The sequence below is a fragment of the Gekko japonicus genome, unplaced genomic scaffold, assembly GCF_001447785.1.
Source record: "Gekko japonicus isolate JY-2015 unplaced genomic scaffold, Gekko_japonicus_V1.1 scaffold3087, whole genome shotgun sequence".
NCBI classification, from domain to species: Eukaryota; Metazoa; Chordata; class Lepidosauria; order Squamata; family Gekkonidae; genus Gekko; species Gekko japonicus.
In genome coordinates this window covers 63,559-81,567 of record NW_015169270.1, presented here as the reverse complement: position 1 = coordinate 81,567, position 18,009 = coordinate 63,559, and the positions used below count along the sequence as shown (strand labels likewise).

Genomic DNA, 18,009 nt, shown 5'->3' with positions numbered 1-18,009 from the left:
ACGGGCAGATCTGCCCTAGCAGAGGAGGGAGAGCTTGTACCTGAATAAAACTTGGTCTTAAAGGTGCCACTGGACTGTTTTGGACCGGGGGGGCAGGGGGAGCTCTGCAACTTACCTGGCTGCTTCTTGCTCTGACTGAGGGCTGCTGGGAGCAGGGGGTGGGGCTTGTTGCATGTGCCCGCCCCCTGGGCTCTTTACTGCCGGAGCCCCGCTCCTGTGCGCTCCCACAGGGAATGACCCCTGGTTCTGTCAGAGCTGTTCTCTCAAGAGCAGTTTTGGAAAGGGCGCTCTCAGCCGCACCCGAAATCCAGTCCCAGCACCTCAGGCTGTTGACGTCTCCCCCTTCCTTGAATCTCGCCAGGAGAGACGAGAGGCCTGGTTGGAAAAGCTGAGGCATCTGCACCCTTTGTCCCACAGGCACAACGACAACAAGACCTTCTTGGTCTGGGTCAACGAGGAGGATCACCTCCGTGTCATCTCCATGCAGAAGGGCGGCAACATGAAGGAGGTCTTCCGGCGCTTCTGCGTCGGGCTGCAGAAGGTGAGGGGTGAGGCCGGCTGCTGATACGAGGGGGCAGGCCGGGACCCTCAGTGGGCGGGTGGGCGACCAGGGACCAGACAAAGAAGCTGGTGGCCTCCCATTGGCGATGTAACTGACTGGTGGCAGCAGATTGGGAAGCTTTGGCCGGAGCGGGCCGTTGCCCCCCTCAGCCCCCCCGCAGCTGCTGCCAGTTCTGGCCGGGATGGGCTGCCATTCCCTCTTCCGACTGGGGCCCCAGAGAGCCAGCCAGGGCCCGAGCCGTGTCCTGCAACACCTGACACAGGGGGGGGGGTGCGCTCAAGAGACCCGCAGGATGCTCACACGGGCGGATCAGGAGAATGGGACACGGCAGGGGATCCCAGCATCTTCTTGGGCCCCTGAGCCCGGCCACCCTGCCACGGAGCGGACGCCGTCAAGGGGCCAGCCGGGGCTGAACGCTTCTCTCTCCCCGGGGGGGCCAGATTGAGGAGATCTTCAAGAAAGCCGGCCACCCCTTCAGCTGGAACGAGCACTTGGGCTACGTCCTCACTTGCCCCTCCAACCTGGGCACCGGCCTGCGTGGCGGCGTCCACGTGAAACTGCCCCACCTCAGCAAGCACGCCAAGTTCGAGGAGATCCTCACCCGCCTCCGTCTGCAGAAACGTGGCACAGGTGAGGGGGGGGAAGGGGTGTTTGCCACGGCCGCAGGACGGGACCGGAGGACGTCCCTGGCTCCCACCCTCCCGGGGGCCCGTCTGTCCCCCGTAGCTCAAACCCGCACAGCCCGCCCACGCAGTTAATTGGGAACGTGGCATTTAGTTGAACGGAACGTTTTGAGTCCTCGTAGCCGTCGCCACCAAATCTGGGCCCCTGAACGCAGCAAACGGGTATAGATCAGAATTTGCTTAAATCGCCTCCCTACGGAAGGAGAAATCCCAGGCCAAGATAGAAATGTCACACTTGATGGACAGGTGTGTTTTGTACTTGAGAACCCACCCCAGCCTACCAGGAGAGAAAAGCAAATTGTCCTTTTCAGTGCAAGGATCCTGTGCTCTGTTTCCTGCTCCCAAGGGGTAGTTCTGATAGGGTTGTAATCTAAGAGGGTCAGGCTAACAAATACATTGTTATGAAAATACAAATATTTACTATGGTGTACGCATATATAAACATACATAAGGTTAAAAGAAATATTCCAAAAATAACAGGAAAATTTTATATACATTTTATGTATATTATGTATATTTAGTATATACATTTGATATATAATAATCTGGCCTTTTCCTCTTCTTTTCGACCATTTCAGAAAGCAACACCTGGTTCTATAGAAAAATTCTTTATCTATTCATTTCTGGATGTGTGTTAGTGTACTATAGGAATATCTGGACTATTTCTTTTAGTCCTTATGTAGGTTTTATTTATCTGTACACCATAATAAATATTTGTATTTTCATAACAATGTATTTGTTAGCTTGACCCTCTTAGATCACAGCTACATTTTGGGTTGAGTTTCCTTCCCCGCCCCCCCTTATTCTCTCGGTTGTAGTCAGGGGTCATTTCGTAGAAAGTGCAGGAGCTCATTAGCATGCCTTATTAGCATAACTTATTTGCATATGCCACACCCCCTGACATCACCGGAAGTGTGTCAGAAGGCAACACACACCGCTCAGGCTCCACTGGACTGTTTTGGATTGCTAGCTATGGGGGGGGGGGGCCACCCAGATCTGCCCTCACAGAGGAGGGGGAGCTTGTACCTGAAGGTGGTGGTGGGGCTCTGCAACTTATCTGGCTGCTTCTTGCTCATCGTGACTGAGGGCTGCTGGGAGCAGGGGGCGGGGCTTGTTGCATGTGCCCGCCCCCTGGGCTCCTTACTGCCAGAGCTCTGCTCCTGTGCGCTCCCGCAGGAAATGACCCTTAGTTGTAGTTCTGATAGGGAACGCATTGCCCGTCCAGGTAAAACTCCCTGGGAAGCAGGCAGCCCAAATCCGGTCAGAGGGCGGTGACCGACCACCGGCTACTTCTTCTCTCCCCAGGTGGCGTGGACACCGAGGCCGTGGGCGCCGTGTTCGACATCTCCAACGCCGACCGCCTGGGCTCCTCCGAGGTGGACCAAGTCCAGCTGGTGGTTGACGGCGTGAAGCTCATGGTGGAGATGGAGAAGAAGCTGGAAAAGGGCCAGGCCATCGACGACATGGTCCCTGCGCAGAAGTGAGAGCGCCATCTCTTGGCCCCGACGGCCCCGCGCGGACTCCGGGTGGTGACCCCAACCCTGCCACTCCCGGCAGCCGCTCCCCTGCGCCCTCCTCTCTCCTGCCCAGGGGAGGCGAGGGCCGAGCGGGTGGCTGCCCTCTGCCAGCTGGGAAGCTCACGTCACCCGAGCCTTAGTGGAAGGAGTTAATAAAGCTAGCGATGGCCTCAGAGCCTTGCCTCCCCCCTAGAGGGCCTCCTCGTCCGACTCTTCTTTTCTGCTTGCGGGGTCCTTCCGGGGGGGAGGGTCCAACAGGCGAGGGCGGGAGAGCCGCTCCGCACCGCCCACCTGTGACCTGTTGTGCAACCGTTTGTTTGTGGGACGGGTGGTTTTCGGTCCAGTTCAATGCTCCCTCTGAGCTGTGGAGTCTTGTGAGCAAAAATTCTACTTTGTGAGGTACTGACATTAAAGTTGTGAGCGAGGGATTTGGCTGCTGCATAAATTAGTTTGCTCTGGAGCCCTCCTTCCTGAGCTAAGACAGAAATGTGTGAGCCGGAGGCTAAAAAACTGTGAGCTGGCTCGCACGAACTCAGCTTAGAGGGAACACTGGTCCAGTCTACAGGCTGGAGTTTTATTGGAACTGGGAGGTCCACACACACACACACAGTTGCAAAACGGGCCAGGAATGGCAATTTTGTTGCTGGCAAGAAACCTCCAGCGTACTTGAGCCCTAACACTCGGGGGGGGGCAGTGCCCCCTCACTGCCCCCGTGCCTCAACTAAGTCTTCCTGGTGATGGCGAAAAGTGCCGTCAAGTTGCAGCTGACCTACGGTGGCCCAGGAGGTTTTTCAAGGCAGGAGATCAACAGAGGCGGTTTGCCATTGCCTGCCTCTGCGTAGCAACCCTGGACTTCCTTGGCGGTCTCCCATCCAAATACTAACCGGGGCCGACCCTGCTTAGCTTCTGAGATCTGATGAGATCAGGCTAGCCTGAGCCATCCGGGGAGGGCAGTCTTTCTAGGACCCTACCTTCAATATATGTCAACTCTCAGCTTCCTTAACTCCAGCACGGCCAGTGTCTCAGGGTACAGGAAGCGAGGGAAGGCGGGTGAGAGAATAGAAGAGGAGATTGGATTCATAACCCGCCCTTGACTACCCAAAGGTGTCTGAGCGGCTGACAAACTCCTTCCCCTTCCCCTCCCCACAACAGACACCCCGTGAGGTAGGTGGGGCTGAGAGAGCTCTTGACAGAAACGGCTCTTTTTCAAGGACAGCTCTGACAGAACTAGGGCTTGCCCAAGGTCATCCAGCAGTTGCAAGTGGAGGAGGAGTGGGGAATCGAACCCGGTTCTCCCACATTAGAGTCCACGCACTTAACCACGACACCAAACTGGCTGCCGAACAATCATTTGGACTTAGGGCGTTGTCCGACCCAGCTGTCTGTTTTCCAATCCCCAAAGCCACGGCCACCTCTGAGCATAAGCAGAGTGCCCACAACCCCCCCCAACCCCGTAAAGCTCTGAAGCGGCTTCGGCTCCCCCCACCCCACCCCACCCCCCACCCATGCCCCCAAAGGCAAGGATCCAGCCAGGCACACAAGGAGGCTTTCTATGTTTATTAGGGGTTTGGTACAGACCGTCGCGCTGGGGCTCGAATAACTTATCAACCGTCCCAAGGCAAGGGCTGGATCGCGAATATCTCTACCCAATAATACAGGGACTAACTGGACTGATATTTACAGGGGAGTCTGTACAGAGGGGAGGGGGGCAAACAGGCAGGTTTTTTTGGGGGGGGCAGGGAGGGCGCAGCTCACAGCAGGGGGAGCGAGTGCACGAGCCCCCACCCCAACCCCTGCCCCACCCCAGACTAGAACGGGAACGTCCCCGTCCACCCCCCACTTCCCACTCACTCAGCCGCCCTCCCACCTCCCGAGACCAGACCCCCTGTCCCGAGGGCCCGGGTGGTCAAGATGGGACAGGCACAGCTGTGGGGGCTCCAGAACGGCACCCGACGTCCATCTGCCACACGAGGGGCCGCAGGAGGGTCCGGCGTGCGCTTCCTCTCCTCCTCCCCCCCATTTCTGAGCGGAGTCGCCGCCAACGTGTTCCAGCGGGGTGTCCGACTTGTGAGATGTTGATGGGCTGAAGCCCTTGAACAGAGCCCCCCCCCTGGAGGTCCAGCCTCCTTTGGCGTGTGGTCTCAGCACCGGGGCTTTGGAGTCCAGCAAAGGGGGTACACGATGGAGGGTGTGTGTTGGGGAGGGGGGTGCCGCCTGCCACCTGAGAGGCCTGCAAGGATTATGGGGATGCTAAACCGGAGAGGCTGAAAGGCCCAGGTGGAAACGTTCCTTCGGGAACAGAGGTGGGAGCACTTTCGCCCCACTGGAGACGTCCGATCGCCCTCAGGAGAGGAACTCCCACCGCCCCCCGAGGTGGTTCGCAGGAGCCGAGCGCCACCAGAGCCCCCAACCCGGAGGTCAGCTGTCCCACAGGTGCAGAACAGGTGACCCCGGTGGTCCCCTGATGAAGTGCAGCCTGCCGTTTCTCCCTTACCCCAGAATTCACCCTCCCTTGCGCCGTTCCCTGCTCCTCCTCGCTCCCCCCAAACCACAACTAGAAACCAAGACTGGCGAGGAGGTCTCGGCCGCTCAGAGAAGAGTCCCCGGCACAGATGCTGGAGAATTCCGAGGGCAGGTGGGGGGCACGGGGGACTCTTTTTGTGTCAAACCAGCATGGGGGGGGCGGGATTACCCTCTTGGCCCGCCAAAACCTGAATACCAGAAAAGGCTGGAACAAAAAACGGCTCCGGTTTGGAACGGAACCAGTTTGACTGTTTCGACTTAAACCAGACGGACGAAGCGGGGGGCATCGTTATTTCCTCCCTCCGCGAGTGAGGGGGGGGGACCCAAAACGAAAACCCAGGACCCTCGGGTTGGGGGCTTCCCCTGGTGGGGGCAGGATGAAGAAGCCAGGAGGGGGGGGAAGCAGGGTCAGAAATGCCTCTCTGTGTCACAAATCCCCCCCCTGCCACCAAAAGCTCCGGGCAACACCAACACCCCTCCGTGTGAAGCTCAGGAAACGGGTTGCGAGACCTGGGCCCCTCCCTGCTGCGGCCTGAAGAGGGTCAGTCACGTGTGGGGAAAGCAAGGGAGGAAAAGGACCTCCACAGCCAACCGCCCCCTCCCCTCCCTTCTCTCCCCCCCCCGTCCTTCACCCAGCTGGGCGGCGGGGTTGGCACAGCCCCCTCTGTCCCAAGCAGCTCCTCTTTCCGTCGGGCGACAGAGTCAGGCTCCCGGGAGTCCTGGCCCCGCGAGGACAGGGGTGGGCAGTCGCGGGTCACCCCCCTCGGCACTGTCCCCCGGCCTGTGGGTGGTCGAGCGCTGTGGCGGCGCCCCTCCGAGGCGCTAGAGTTGTAGCTGGTCGGTGATCTTGGCCACCAAGCCCCGGAAGGCCAGGGAGGTGCCCGCCTGGCGCCGGAAAAGCACCCCGTGGAGGCCCCCCAGCCGCTGCAGCCGGCAGACCTCCGCCTCGAAGGAGCAGTACTGCTCGCTGGGGCTCTTCTCGTGCGTACAGGAGAGGACGAAGGGCTCCGTCTGGAGGCAGCAGCAGCCTGCAGCGTCCGTGGCCTGGCGGAGGGCGGCGAGGATGGCCTCGGCGGGGCGGGTGCTGGTGAGCTTTACATTCCAGGTAAATCGGAGCAGCCGGGGTTCTGTTTCCTTTTGATGCCAAGGTAAATTGCAACTGCGGGCGGAGAAGAGCGACAGGCAAGGCTTATTGGCATCGTGGTCGGCAGGGCGTCAGTCACAGACCTCCTGGGCTCATGAACTGAGGGCTGAAATGCGCTCTCTGCGCACCGTTCGCGAGCCCGCCCTTAGAAACGGAACCTCCACATTCAGAGGCAGTCAACCTCTGGATAACCAGTGCCAGCAGGGAAGATCAGGGGAAGGCCTCGGCCTCTCTGCCCTGTTGTTGGCCCTCCAGAGGAACTGGCTGGCCACTGTATGAGACGGGAGGCTGGACTAGAGGGACCCTCCCTGGTCTGACCCAGCAGGGCTCTTCTGATGTTTTTATGAAGGCCTCGGCCTCTCAGCCCTGTTGTTGGCCCTCCAGAGGAACTGGCTGGCCACTGTATGAGACGGGAGGCTGGACTAGAGGGACCCTCCCTGGTCTGACCCAGCAGGGCTCTTCTGATGTTTTTATGAAGGCCTCGGCCTCTCAGCCCTGTTGTTGGCCCTCCAGAGGAACTGGCTGGCCACTGTATGAGACGGGAGGCTGGACTAGAGGGACCCTCCCTGGTCTGACCCAGCAGGGCTCTTCTGATGTTTTTATGAAGGCCTCGGCCTCTCAGCCCTGTTGTTGGCCCTCCAGAGGAACTGGCTGGCCACTGTATGAGACGGGAGGCTGGACTAGAGGGACCCTCCCTGGTCTGACCCAGCAGGGCTCTTCTGATGTTTTTATGAAGGCCTCGGCCTCTCAGCCCTGTTGTTGGCCCTCCAGAGGAACTGGCTGGCCACTGTATGAGACGGGAGGCTGGACTAGAGGGACCCTCCCTGGTCTGACCCAGCAGGGCTCTTCTGATGTTTTTATGAAGGCCTCGGCCTCTCAGCCCTGTTGTTGGCCCTCCAGAGGAACTGGCTGGCCCCTGTATGAAGCAGGATGCTGGACTGGATGGACCCTCACTGGTCTGATCCAGCAGGGCTCCTCTGAGGTTCTTATCAGGGGAAGGCCTTGGCCTCTCTGCCCTGTTGTTGGCCCTCCAGGGGAACAGGTTGGCCACCGTGTGAGACAGGATGCTGGACTAGATGGACCCTTCCTGGTGTGATCTAGTAGGCTTATGTGCTTATCAGAGGAAGGCCTCAGCCTCTCTGCTCTGTTGTTGGCTGTCCAGAGAAATTGGTTGGCCACTGTGTGAGATGGGATGCTGGACTGAATGGACCACTGGCCTGAACCAGCAGGACTTTCCTGATGTTCTTGTCAGGGAAAAGCCTCGGCCTCTCTGCCCTGTTGACAGCCCTCCAGAGGAACTGGTTGGCCCCTGTGTGAGACGGGATGCTTGACTGGATGGACCCTCACTGGTGTGATCCAGCAGGGCTCTTTTGAGGTTCTTATCAGGGGAAGGCCTCGGCCTCTCTGCCCTGTTGTAGGCCCTCCAGAGGAACTGGTTGGCCCCTGTGTGAGACGGGATGCTGGACTAGAGGGACCCTCTCTGGTGTGATCCAGCAGGACTCTTCTGATGTTCTTCTCAGGGGGAGGCCTCGGCCTTTCTGCCCTGTTGTAGGCCCTCCAGAGGAACTGGTTGGCCCCTGTGTGAGACGGGATGCTGGACTAGATGGACCCTCACTGGTCTGAACCAGCAGGGCTCTTCTGACGTACTCATCAGCCTCTATGCCCCATTGTTGGCCCTCCAGAGGAACTGGTTGGCTGCTGTGAGACACAAAATGTTGGACTAGTAGGTTTATGTGCTTATCAGAGGAAGGCCTTGGCCTCTCTGCTCTGTTCTTGGCTGTCCAGAGAAACTGGTTGGCCACTGTGTGAGACAGGAAGCTGGACTGAATGGACCAGTGGCCTGAACCAGCAGGGCTTTTCTGATGTTCTTGTCAGGGGAAGGTCTCGGCCTCTCTGCCCTGTTGTAGGCCCTGCAGAGGAACTGGTTGGCCACTGTGTGAGGCGGGATGCTGGACTAGATGGACCCTCACTGGTCTGATCCAGCAGGGCTCTTCTGATGTTCTTCAGGGGCAAGGCCTTGGCCTCTATGCCCCATTGTTGGCCCTCCAGAGGAACTGGTTGGCCACTGTGAGATACAAAATGTTGGACTAGATGGACCCTCACTGGTGTGATCTAGTAGGCCTATGTGCTTATCAGAGGAAGGTCTCGGCCTCTCTGCCCTGTTGTTGGCTGTCCAGAGGAACTGGTTGGCCCCTGTGTGAGACAGGATGCTGGACTTAATGGACCACTGGCCTGAACCAGCAGGACTCTCCTGATGTTCTTATCAGGGGAAGGCCTCGGCCTCTCTGCCCTGTTGTTGGCTCTCCAGAGGGACTGGTTGGCCCCTGTGTGAGACGGGATGCTGGACTGGATGGACCACTGGTCTGACCCAGCAGGGCTCTTCTGACGTTGTCATCAGGGGAAAGCCTCGGCCTCCCTGCCCTGTTGTTGGACCTCCAGAGGAACTGGTTGTCCCCTGTGTGAGACAGGATGCTGGACTAGATGGACCCTCACTGGTCTGATCCAGCAGGGCTCTCCTTATGTTCTAGTGACCACTGGTCTGAACCAGCAGGGCTCTTCTGACATTCTTATCAGGGGAAGGCCTCGGCCTCTCTGCTCTGTTGTTGGACCTCCAGAGGAACTGGTTGGCCCCTGTGTGAGACATGATGCTGGACTAGAAGGGCTCAACCAACCCACCCTAAACACACGTCCAGGAAGCCGTCCGGCATCCCCCATGAAAGTGGAGCTAGCGCCGAGGAAGGGCGGGCGCTGCAGGAGGTGTGGTCCAGCCCAGCCTCCCGCGTCCTGTCCTGGTTGCTACACGACACGCTCAGTCCTCCTTCTGCTCACCATGAGGAGGGGCCAGGGGCGAGAGAGGGCAACCGAGGCCCGCCCCAAACTGCTGGTCAGCTCCCAAGGGTGCCCCACACATCGCTCGCATGCTCTGAAGCGCAGCTTTGCACTACTGAAAAGGCACGATTCTCAGGAAGCCAACATTCCCCTGCGGCTTCTCTGCAGTTCTGTGGACTCCCACATACCGTTTGGGCTACAAGCTACCCAAAGAGAGTGGGCACGCTTTTAAGGGGCGGGCAGCCCAGAGGAGACCGGAGCGGGACTAAAGGCTGCGAGGAGCAAAACAGAGACTTACCTTGTGAGCGCAGGTCCCCTGATTCTCTCAGGTTCGTCTGCGACCCTGGAAAGAGAAGGGAAGGGGGAGGTGAAGGCGGGAGCCGGATGCAGCAGAGGCGCCCAGAGGGTGGGGTCTCTTGGCTGCTCCCCCCTCCAGCCCCCTGCTCCTGGCCACCTCGGCTGCTTGGCCTTGACCGGAAGAGGGACGGACCCTCTCGCCTAAGGCCCAGCCTTCTGGTCTCGCTGTCCTGGGATCCCAAAGCTTCCCCGTGAGCTTGCAAGAGCCTTTGGCCGCAGGAAGACACAGCGGCTACAAGCACAGACGGCATCGGGGGGGGGGGCCGGTCCATCGGGAGGTCCATCAGTGGCTATGAGCCGCAAGGTATAGATGGAACACTGTCGGGGGGGGGGGGGGGGGGGTCGGTCCATCGGGAGGTCCATCAGTGGCTATGAGCCGCAAGGTGTAGAGGGATGCTCAGTATTCTCAGTGCTTGGGGGGCAACAGGGGGAGGGCTTCCAGAGGTCTGGCCTTGCTGGTGGACCTCCTGACGGCCCCTGGGTTTTGGCCACTGTGTGTCACAGAGTATTGGACAGGATGAGCCATTGGACTGATCCAACATGGCTTCTCTTATGTTCTTATGCCCGGGGCAGTGATGCTCCATATCCTTGGTGCTTTGGGGGGGGGGCAACATTGGGAGGGCTTCTGAAGTTTTGGCCTCGCATCTGGACCTCCTGATGGCCCCTGGTATTTTTGGCCACTGTGTGACACAGAGTGTTGGACAGGATGGGCCATTGGCCTGATCCAACATGGCTTCTCTTAGGTTCTTATGTCTGGGGCAAGGGATGCTCTGTATCCTTGGTGCTGGGGGGGGGGCAAGAGGGGGAAGAATTCTGGAGTTCTGGCTCCACTGGTGGACCTCCTGATGGCACCTGGGTTTTGGCCACTGTGTGACACAGAGTGTTGGACTGGATGGGCCACTGGCCTGATCCAACATGGCTTCTCTTAGGTTCTTATGTCTGGGGCAAGGGATGCACTATATCCTTGGTGCTTAGGGGGCAAGAGTGGGAGGGGCTTCTAGTGTCCTGGCCCCACTGGTGGACCTCCTGATGGCCCCCGTGTGACACAGAGTGTTGGACTGGATGGGCCGCTGGCCTGATCCGACACGGCTTCCCTTAGGTTCTTATGCCACCCAAGACTTGCACGCTCCTCCATACTTAAAAACAACCACCACCCTCGGATATAAAAAGCAGGGCTCCGGACTGGGAACTTGCCTAGGGAGGTTGCGGAACGACAAGTCTGAGGACAGCTGGAGACCCTGATCAGAACAGGGACCCGGGCCAGAAGGAAGAGTCGAGCAGGGCCTGGCAACACCATCTCCCCAGCTGGCCTGGAGGACCTGGGAGCCAGATGTCCCTGCTCGGTTTTCCCGAATCTACCCCCGGCAGACCGACGTATGGGGTCCCACGCTCTCTAGGCTCTGCCAGAGGTTTCGGTTTAGTGCACAGACGTGCCCCCGCCGTTCTCCCCTCGAGGAACTGGAGTCACCCAGGGAAGAGGAGCCGCTCTCCCTCCCTGCCGCAAACTAGCTTTGCAAGGGGGCGGGGAGCAGCACGGGCCCCCTTCTTCTTTGCTACTGGGCGACACCGAGGCTCTCTTCTGTGGCACTGTGCCACCCCGTGGTCAGAGTTCCAGTCCACCCAAGGGCCCGGAAAACCCAGTCTCTAGCCTCGCACACCCCCCCCCCAACACACATTCCAGCATAGCCAGGCGCTTTTCAAGCTCCAAAGTTCTGCAGGGCTTAATTTCGACCAGAGAGGTTCTATCAGTGCTGGGCCTCAGACTTGGGGATTCAAGGTGAGTGCCTCTGAGCCTACGCAGAGTGCCTTTCCTCCCTTACACGTCTGAGAGATCAGGGGAAAGGGTTTCCCTGAACTAGAGGCATGATCCCACGCCAGGACTTCCTACAACTTCCCAGAAGTTCAGCGTTGTCCAAAGCCACCGGAAACTGGGGATCCCCGACTTTCTCACTACGAGAAACACCAAAGAAAAGGAGGAAGCAAGCGTTTCTGTACAGGCACGGGGAGGGGAGGGGAGGCGAAAGAGGGTGGGCAGCCAAAGACAGCGGAAGACAGGAGGGCAGCCCCCTCGGCGAAAAGAAAAGCAGCCAGACTTACTGATTTTAGATCCTTGAGGCATTGACGCGCCCGAGACGCACCTGTTAGAATTCTGCCGCTTAGAGGGGTCAAGAGTGACCCTGAAAACAGAGAAAAGCCAGAGTGAAAAGAGGCGCGGAGGAGCAGAGGGGAAGGAAGCAAGAGAGGTTAGTCTGGAGAGCGATCCCTTCCCCGCCGCAGAGAAAGTGGGGCCTTCGGCCTCGGGCGGCTTTTGGCTCCCAACTACGGTGGGGTGTGGCTGGTTCTCTCGTGGCACGTCGGCTCCCGGGCACCTCTCCTCCCGGCCTCTCAGGCAGCTTCTAGATCAGGGATCCCCAGCATGGCATCCGCCAACAATTTTTCCCGTGCCCCTCGTGTGTTTTTAGAAAGGGCCAGGTGGGTCGTCTGCCCTGCAAGGCTTCTGATTGGCCAATGAAGATTTGTTAGCTGTCGTAGATTTTCCGGGCTGCGCGGCTGTGGTCTTGGCATTGTAGGACCTGACGTCTCGCCAGCAGCTGTGCCGTGACTGGCATCCTCAGAGGTATAACACAGAAAGGTGGAGGACTCTCTGTGTCAAGGCGAGGAGAAAAATGGCAGGCAGGTGATTTATCTCTACTCAGGAAGGTGGGGGCAGGGCTGAGTCATTATCTTGTCGGAGTTCCCCAGGCTGAGACATGCTAATGGAGGAGCTTTCCTGAGGAGGTTCTTTTGCAGATGGGTTGGCTGCTGAAATTCCAATCTTATCTGTAGTGCTGTTGTGATGCTGTTGTGAGATGAGATTGTGTTTCATGTTTATGAATTTCAATGGCTTCCCTGTGTAATTTCGACGGGACAGAAGAGAATTTAAAAATAAACAGGGCATGGTGACCAGTCCTGAAAAACACAAGATGCTCCACATCTGACAACAGCACTACAGATAAGATTGGGATTTCAACAGCCAATCCAGATGCAAAAGAACTTCCTCAGGAAAGCTCCTCCATTAGCATGTCGCGCTCCTACAAGATAACGACTCAGCCCTGTCCCACCTCCCTGAGTAGATATAAATCACCTCCCTACCATTTTCCTTCTCACCTTGACACAGAGAGTACTCCCTCTTTCTGTGTCATACCTCTGAGGATGCCAGTCACGGCACAGCTGCTGGCGAAATGTCAGGTCCTACAATGCCAAGACCACGGCCGTACGGCCCGGAAAATCGACAACAACTAATGAACTCCGTTCTGTGGCTGGCCCCGCCATCTTCACCAGCCATTTTGCGGCTGCACCCAGCGTGCTATGTCACAAATCCAAAGGTGCCCATGCGCTCGAAAATGCTGGGGAATCCCTGTTCTAGATGCTTGCATGCACGTGTGCGCAAGGGGAATGATATGGGCGAAGCAAGCAGCAAGCTTCCTTGCTAAGCACCTCTATACAACATCTGTATGGTTCAGAGCAGCTCACAGACCACGGGGAAGCCGGCTCAGTTAACTGACCACAGAACGGGCTACGAAGAAGCCAAGATCTCCACTGAAGAGAGGTGCCTTCCTGGGCGTCTTTTCAAACCACCACCACCAGTGGTGGTGGCGGGTGGTGTTGCTGAAGGTGCCGACTAGCTGCACACCGCATGTATCAGCAGCATCGATAAAACACCAAAGTCGCTTTCGGGCCCAAGCCACCGATCGTGTTGGACAAGCTGCTCGGCACTTGGGGGGGGGGGATATTTTAAAATCAATACAATGGATGGCCCCAGGCTAGCCAGATCTCGGCAGCTCTCGGAAGCTAAGGAGGGTCGGCCCCAATGTTCCCTCTAAGCCGTGGAGTCTTGTGAGCAAAAATTCTACTTTGTGAGCTAATGGCATTAAAGTTGCGAGCGAGCGATTTGGCTACTACATAAATTAGTTTCCTCTAGAGCCATCCTTCCTGAGCTGAGACAAAAACGTGTGAGCTGGAGGCTAAAAAATGGTGAGCTAGCTCACACTAACTCAGCTTAGAGGGAACACTGGTCGGCCCCGGTTAGTACTTGGATAGGAGACCAACCAGAAAGTCCAGGGTTGCTACACAGAGGCAGGCAATGACAGAACACCCCTGAACGTCTCTTAACTCAGAAATCCTACTGGGCCGCCAGAAGTCCACTGTGAATAGACAGCCCTCTCCACCACCAACAGTCAGTGAGAATTTCAGAACAAAGACACCCTCACACAGCTCTCCCAGGAAGAAGAGGAGGAGGAGGAGATTGGATTTATACCCTTCGCTACCCAAAGGAGTCTCAGAGTGGCTTTACAATCTCCTTTCCCTCCCCCTCCCCGCAACAGACACCCCTGTGAGGTAGGTGGGGCTGAGAGAGCTCTGAGAAGAAGAAGAGAACGGATTTGTACCCCGCCCTTCGCTACCCAAAGGAGTCTCAGAGCGGCTTTACAATCTCCTCCCCCTCCCCACAACAGGCACCCGGTGAGCAATGCTCCCTTCTAAGCTGTGGAGTCTTGTGAGCAAAAATTCAACTTTGTGAGCTGCCGGCATGGAAGCTGTGAGCGGGCGGTTTGGCTGCCACACAAATCAGTTGGCTCCGGAGCCCTCCCTTCCTGAGCTGGGACAAAAAAATGTGCGAGCCGGAGGCTAAAAAAACCTGTGAGCCGGCTCACACTAACTCAGAGGGAACATTGCGAGGGAGGTGGGGCCGAGGGAACTCTCCAGAGAACTGCCCTCGAGAGAACAGCTCAGAGATAACTTGTGAACGACCCAAGGTCACACCGGCCGCTGCATGTGGAGGAGGAGTGGGGGAATCAAACCCGGTTCTCCCAGATTAGAGTCTGCGCTCCTCGCCGCTACACCAAACTGAAGGCGCAATTGGGCCCCAGTGTTTTCACCCAAGCTCCTCCTTCCCTTCGAGCAAAACCAGAGGTGCAAAGTTCCACAACGGGGGCATTCTGCGTTCTGAAGATGACCAGTGGCTCGGAGAAGGGTCAGAGTCAGCCCATTCTGGAGCAATCTCTCTCTCTCTCTCCTCTCTCTCTGAAGCTACCAAAGAGAGCCGGCACTTTCCCTTCCTGCAAGAATCGCCCCATTCCCTGACCCACAAGCGGGGGTTTCGTGAAGGCAGCCACTTCTGGGCAGGAACGTGCTAATGACGTGACCGCAGGCACGAAACGAATGGGGGGAAGAGAGAGAGCGGGGAGGGGGGGGAGGCGGGTGACCTGAGGGACGACAGAGAGCAGGTGGGCCAGCCGGCGTTTGTGACCCCGGGGCCGCCGGTGCCTCGCCGAGTCGCCACTCACCTCCGCGTGAGCTTCGAGGTGAGCTTGCTGAAGAGGTTGGAGGTGGCCCGGCTGCGGCTCTGCGGCAGAGGCGTGGCTTCGTGGGAGAGCGTCGGGGAGGTGGGGGGCCCGTTCTGCACCCCGGTCCCGCGCCGGTCCCGCACCTGGCCCCCGTGGAAGGTGCTGCGGATGTTGGTGCCGCGCGAAAGCCGGGTGCGGTCCGAAGAAGTGGACGAGGTGGCGATGCTGTGACTGGAGGGGGAGGCGGGGGGCACCCGGCTGGACACGGAGCTGTGTGTGGGGGGGGGAGGAGAGCGGCGACTGAGAACGGGGCCCGAGAACTGGAACTCGCCCCGGGCTCAGTCCGGGAACGGAAGCGTCTGAAGTGCTAATAAAAGATATAAGCTCTATATTTCAAAGGGTTAAGTCGGCTTAGGTGCATAAAAGAACGATTCTATCTATGTAAAGTTTAAGCAGGTATAATGGGTACAGGTTCCATCTTTGTTGTGTGCCAGTTTCTCTTTCTTTTTCTTACGTTGAAAACTAATAAAATCTTCTTTTATAAAAAAAAAATAATAGTCAAGGGTGCTCTGGGCCAATGCTCCCTCTAAGCTGTGGAGTCCTTTGAGCAAAAATTCTACTTTGTGAGCGACTGGCATGAATTACTTTGCATACTTTTGCATAATGGATAACTGGCATAAAGTTGCGAGCGGGCGATTTGGCTGCTGCATAAATCAGTTTGCTCCGGAGCCGTCCTTCTAGAGCTAAGACAAAAACGTGTGAGACGGAGGCTACAAAACTGTGAGCTAGCTCACACGAACTCAGCTTAGAGGGAACACGGCTCTGGGCACGTGCAGAGTGCCTTCATGCAGCTACTATTAGGCACTGGGATTAGGAATGAAAGTTCTGGACTACAGGAGATGGCTGGAATCCTGGAAACTCGAAACAGAAATAACACGCCAAATCCAGGGTTCCTCTGACCCAACACACATTCCTTCTGCCTTTCCGACTGCCCACGGCCCCTCGGGATCAGTCCCTTCTTGGGGGCCAAGGTCTTGCCCAAAGAGGGCTGTCCCTCCCCCACCCAGAACACTGTCCTGGATTCTCCCAGAACTTGGAGTCCCACGTGGGCCGCCCGGATCCCGGCCGTTCCCTGGGGCTCCAGCAGCGTCACGCTGCAGCAAGACCAGTGGAAACTGGGCAGGAGGCCAGCGGCGAGCCAAAGTCCGTGGGAAGGGACAGGACTGGGCGGCCGGTGCGGGCGGGGGTGTGTGTGTCAAGGCCAGCACGCACCTCCTGCCACCAGAGGGCACGGCAAAGGCGCACGAGGCCCCCGGCCTTCGGAAGAAGAGCCCGTTCTCCCCCCCACACCCTGGTGCCCACGCATTCCTCCCGAAAGTGTGCCAGAATTCCCCTGCAGGCTTGTCTAACTCAGCATTCTGTATGCCAGCAGTGGCCGACGTCTCCAGTGCCCTGCACGGAGGAGGGTTGTGCTGAGCAAGGGCACCCCTTCTGCAGCACAAAAGCCGGGGGGGGGAGGGGGCAGCCTGCAGCCGTGGTGGTGACAACCTAGGGGGAGCAAAACACCCCTGCGATGCACTGGAGAACTGCCCTCGGCACGGAGGTCCTGCATTCTTTTATGCTTGCCTGGGCACAAGGTCTAAGGGACCGCCTTTCCCCATATATCCCCCCCAGAGAGCACTGCGGTCGGGGCTGCAAAAATCCCCTGACTCTCCTGGGCCCTAAAGAAGCCAGGCTGGCTGCCACCAGGGCCAGGGCCTTCTCAGTGGCGGCTCCACAGTGGCGGGACGAGCTCCTGAAAGACATCAGGGCCCTGCGGGACCTTTTACAGTTCTGCGAGGCCTGCAAGACGGAGCTCTTCCACCAGCCCTTCGAGTAGGAGCCGCCACTGATGGATGAGCATCAAGAACAACTATGGATGCTGGCCTGGTTACACCAGATCACTGTATGGCAACGGCCAGGGGTCATTTCCTGCAGGAGCGCACAGGAGCGCAGCTCTGGCAGTAAAGAGCCCAGAGGGCGGGCACATGCAACAAGCCCCACCTTCTGCTCCCAGCAGCCCTCAGTCAGAGCAAGAAGCAGCCAGGTAAGCTGCAGAGCCCCCTCCCCGCCCCCCCGGTCCAAAACAGTCCAGTGGCACCTTCAAGTCTTATTCAGGTACAAGCTCTCCCTCCTCTGCGAGGACAGAACTGCACGTCCCCCCCCCCAAATAGCTAGCAATCCAAAACAGTCCAGTGGAGCCTGAGTGATGGGTGTTGCCTTCTGACACAATTCTGGTAATGTCAGGGGGTGTGGCATATGCAAATAAGTTATGCTAATGAGTTATGCTAATGAGCTCCTGCACCTCTCTTTCTACGAAATGACCCCTGGCAACGGTCATCTATATTGATCTGCACTTTATTTGTATATTGTAGTATGCGGAAATTTAATTGTATTGCATTTATGCACTGTGCTTTGTTGTATTTTAACTTGCTGTAGGCCGCCTTGAGCCTTCCTGTGCAGGCAAGGCGGGATATAAATCGGAAACCAATCAATCAATAGATAAGGTGGGCACGGGGGTCTGTGCCCTCCGCAAGGCAGACCACTCCGCTCTCCCCCTTCCCAAGCCCACCTTCCCCACTCTAGGCGAACACAACTCCAACCCTAGGAGGAGTCGGAGGAGTCAGGACTGCCCAGGGCTACGCGCTCCGGAAGCTGGCAAACGGAGAAGGCCCTGGTCGGGGATTCAGCTGCAGGCCTTCGAGGAGACCAGAGGGAACGAGCCTTCTGGCACTTCTTGCCCTAGCAATCGATCGCCGCCTCCTGGGCGGCTCCTTCCAAACCCCACCTGTTCTCCTTCCCGTTTTGGAGCAAGGAGTGGCGATCTCCGCCGGGCCTCTCCGTGCAGACGTACGTGTTCCTCCGGGTCATCATATTCGAGGGAATGTTGTTCTGCAACCAGACAGAGAAAGAGGGAGACAGAGACTCAGGCCGGGAAGCTGCTGGAGAGGCTCACGAGCAACGGGGACAGCATCGGGGGGAAGAAAAAGAAGAAGAAGAAGAAGAAGAAGAAGAAGAAGAAGAGGAGGAG

General features: G+C 57.8%; 2 protein-coding genes across 4 annotated transcripts in view; one reads left to right on the top strand and one right to left on the bottom strand.

Moving 5' to 3' along the window:
• Positions 1 to 2,954, top strand: part of CKM (creatine kinase, muscle) — a 10,932-nt gene extending 7,978 nt beyond the window's left edge. The window contains exons 6-8 of the mRNA XM_015416544.1: positions 418 to 541; positions 1,003 to 1,192; positions 2,551 to 2,954. Coding sequence (XP_015272030.1) covers positions 418 to 541; positions 1,003 to 1,192; positions 2,551 to 2,729 — 493 coding nt within the window. The 3' untranslated portion in view covers positions 2,730 to 2,954. The remainder of the gene's footprint in view (positions 1 to 417; positions 542 to 1,002; positions 1,193 to 2,550) is intronic.
• Positions 2,955 to 5,884: 2,930 nt separating this feature from the next.
• Positions 5,885 to 18,009, bottom strand: part of MARK4 (MAP/microtubule affinity-regulating kinase 4) — a 30,666-nt gene continuing 18,541 nt past the window's right edge. For 2 of the 3 annotated variants that reach the window (XM_015416547.1, XM_015416545.1), the window contains exons 11-14: positions 17,767 to 17,870; positions 14,940 to 15,209; positions 9,557 to 9,601; positions 5,885 to 6,444 (exon numbers count right to left, since the gene is read on the bottom strand). In XM_015416547.1, coding sequence (XP_015272033.1) covers positions 6,108 to 6,444; positions 9,557 to 9,601; positions 14,940 to 15,209; positions 17,767 to 17,870 — 756 coding nt within the window. In that variant the 3' untranslated portion in view covers positions 5,885 to 6,107. Of the gene's footprint in view, positions 6,445 to 9,556; positions 9,602 to 11,712; positions 11,793 to 14,939; positions 15,210 to 17,766; positions 17,871 to 18,009 lie in introns of all 3 variants that reach the window. The other variant, XM_015416546.1, reaches the window with a different exon arrangement.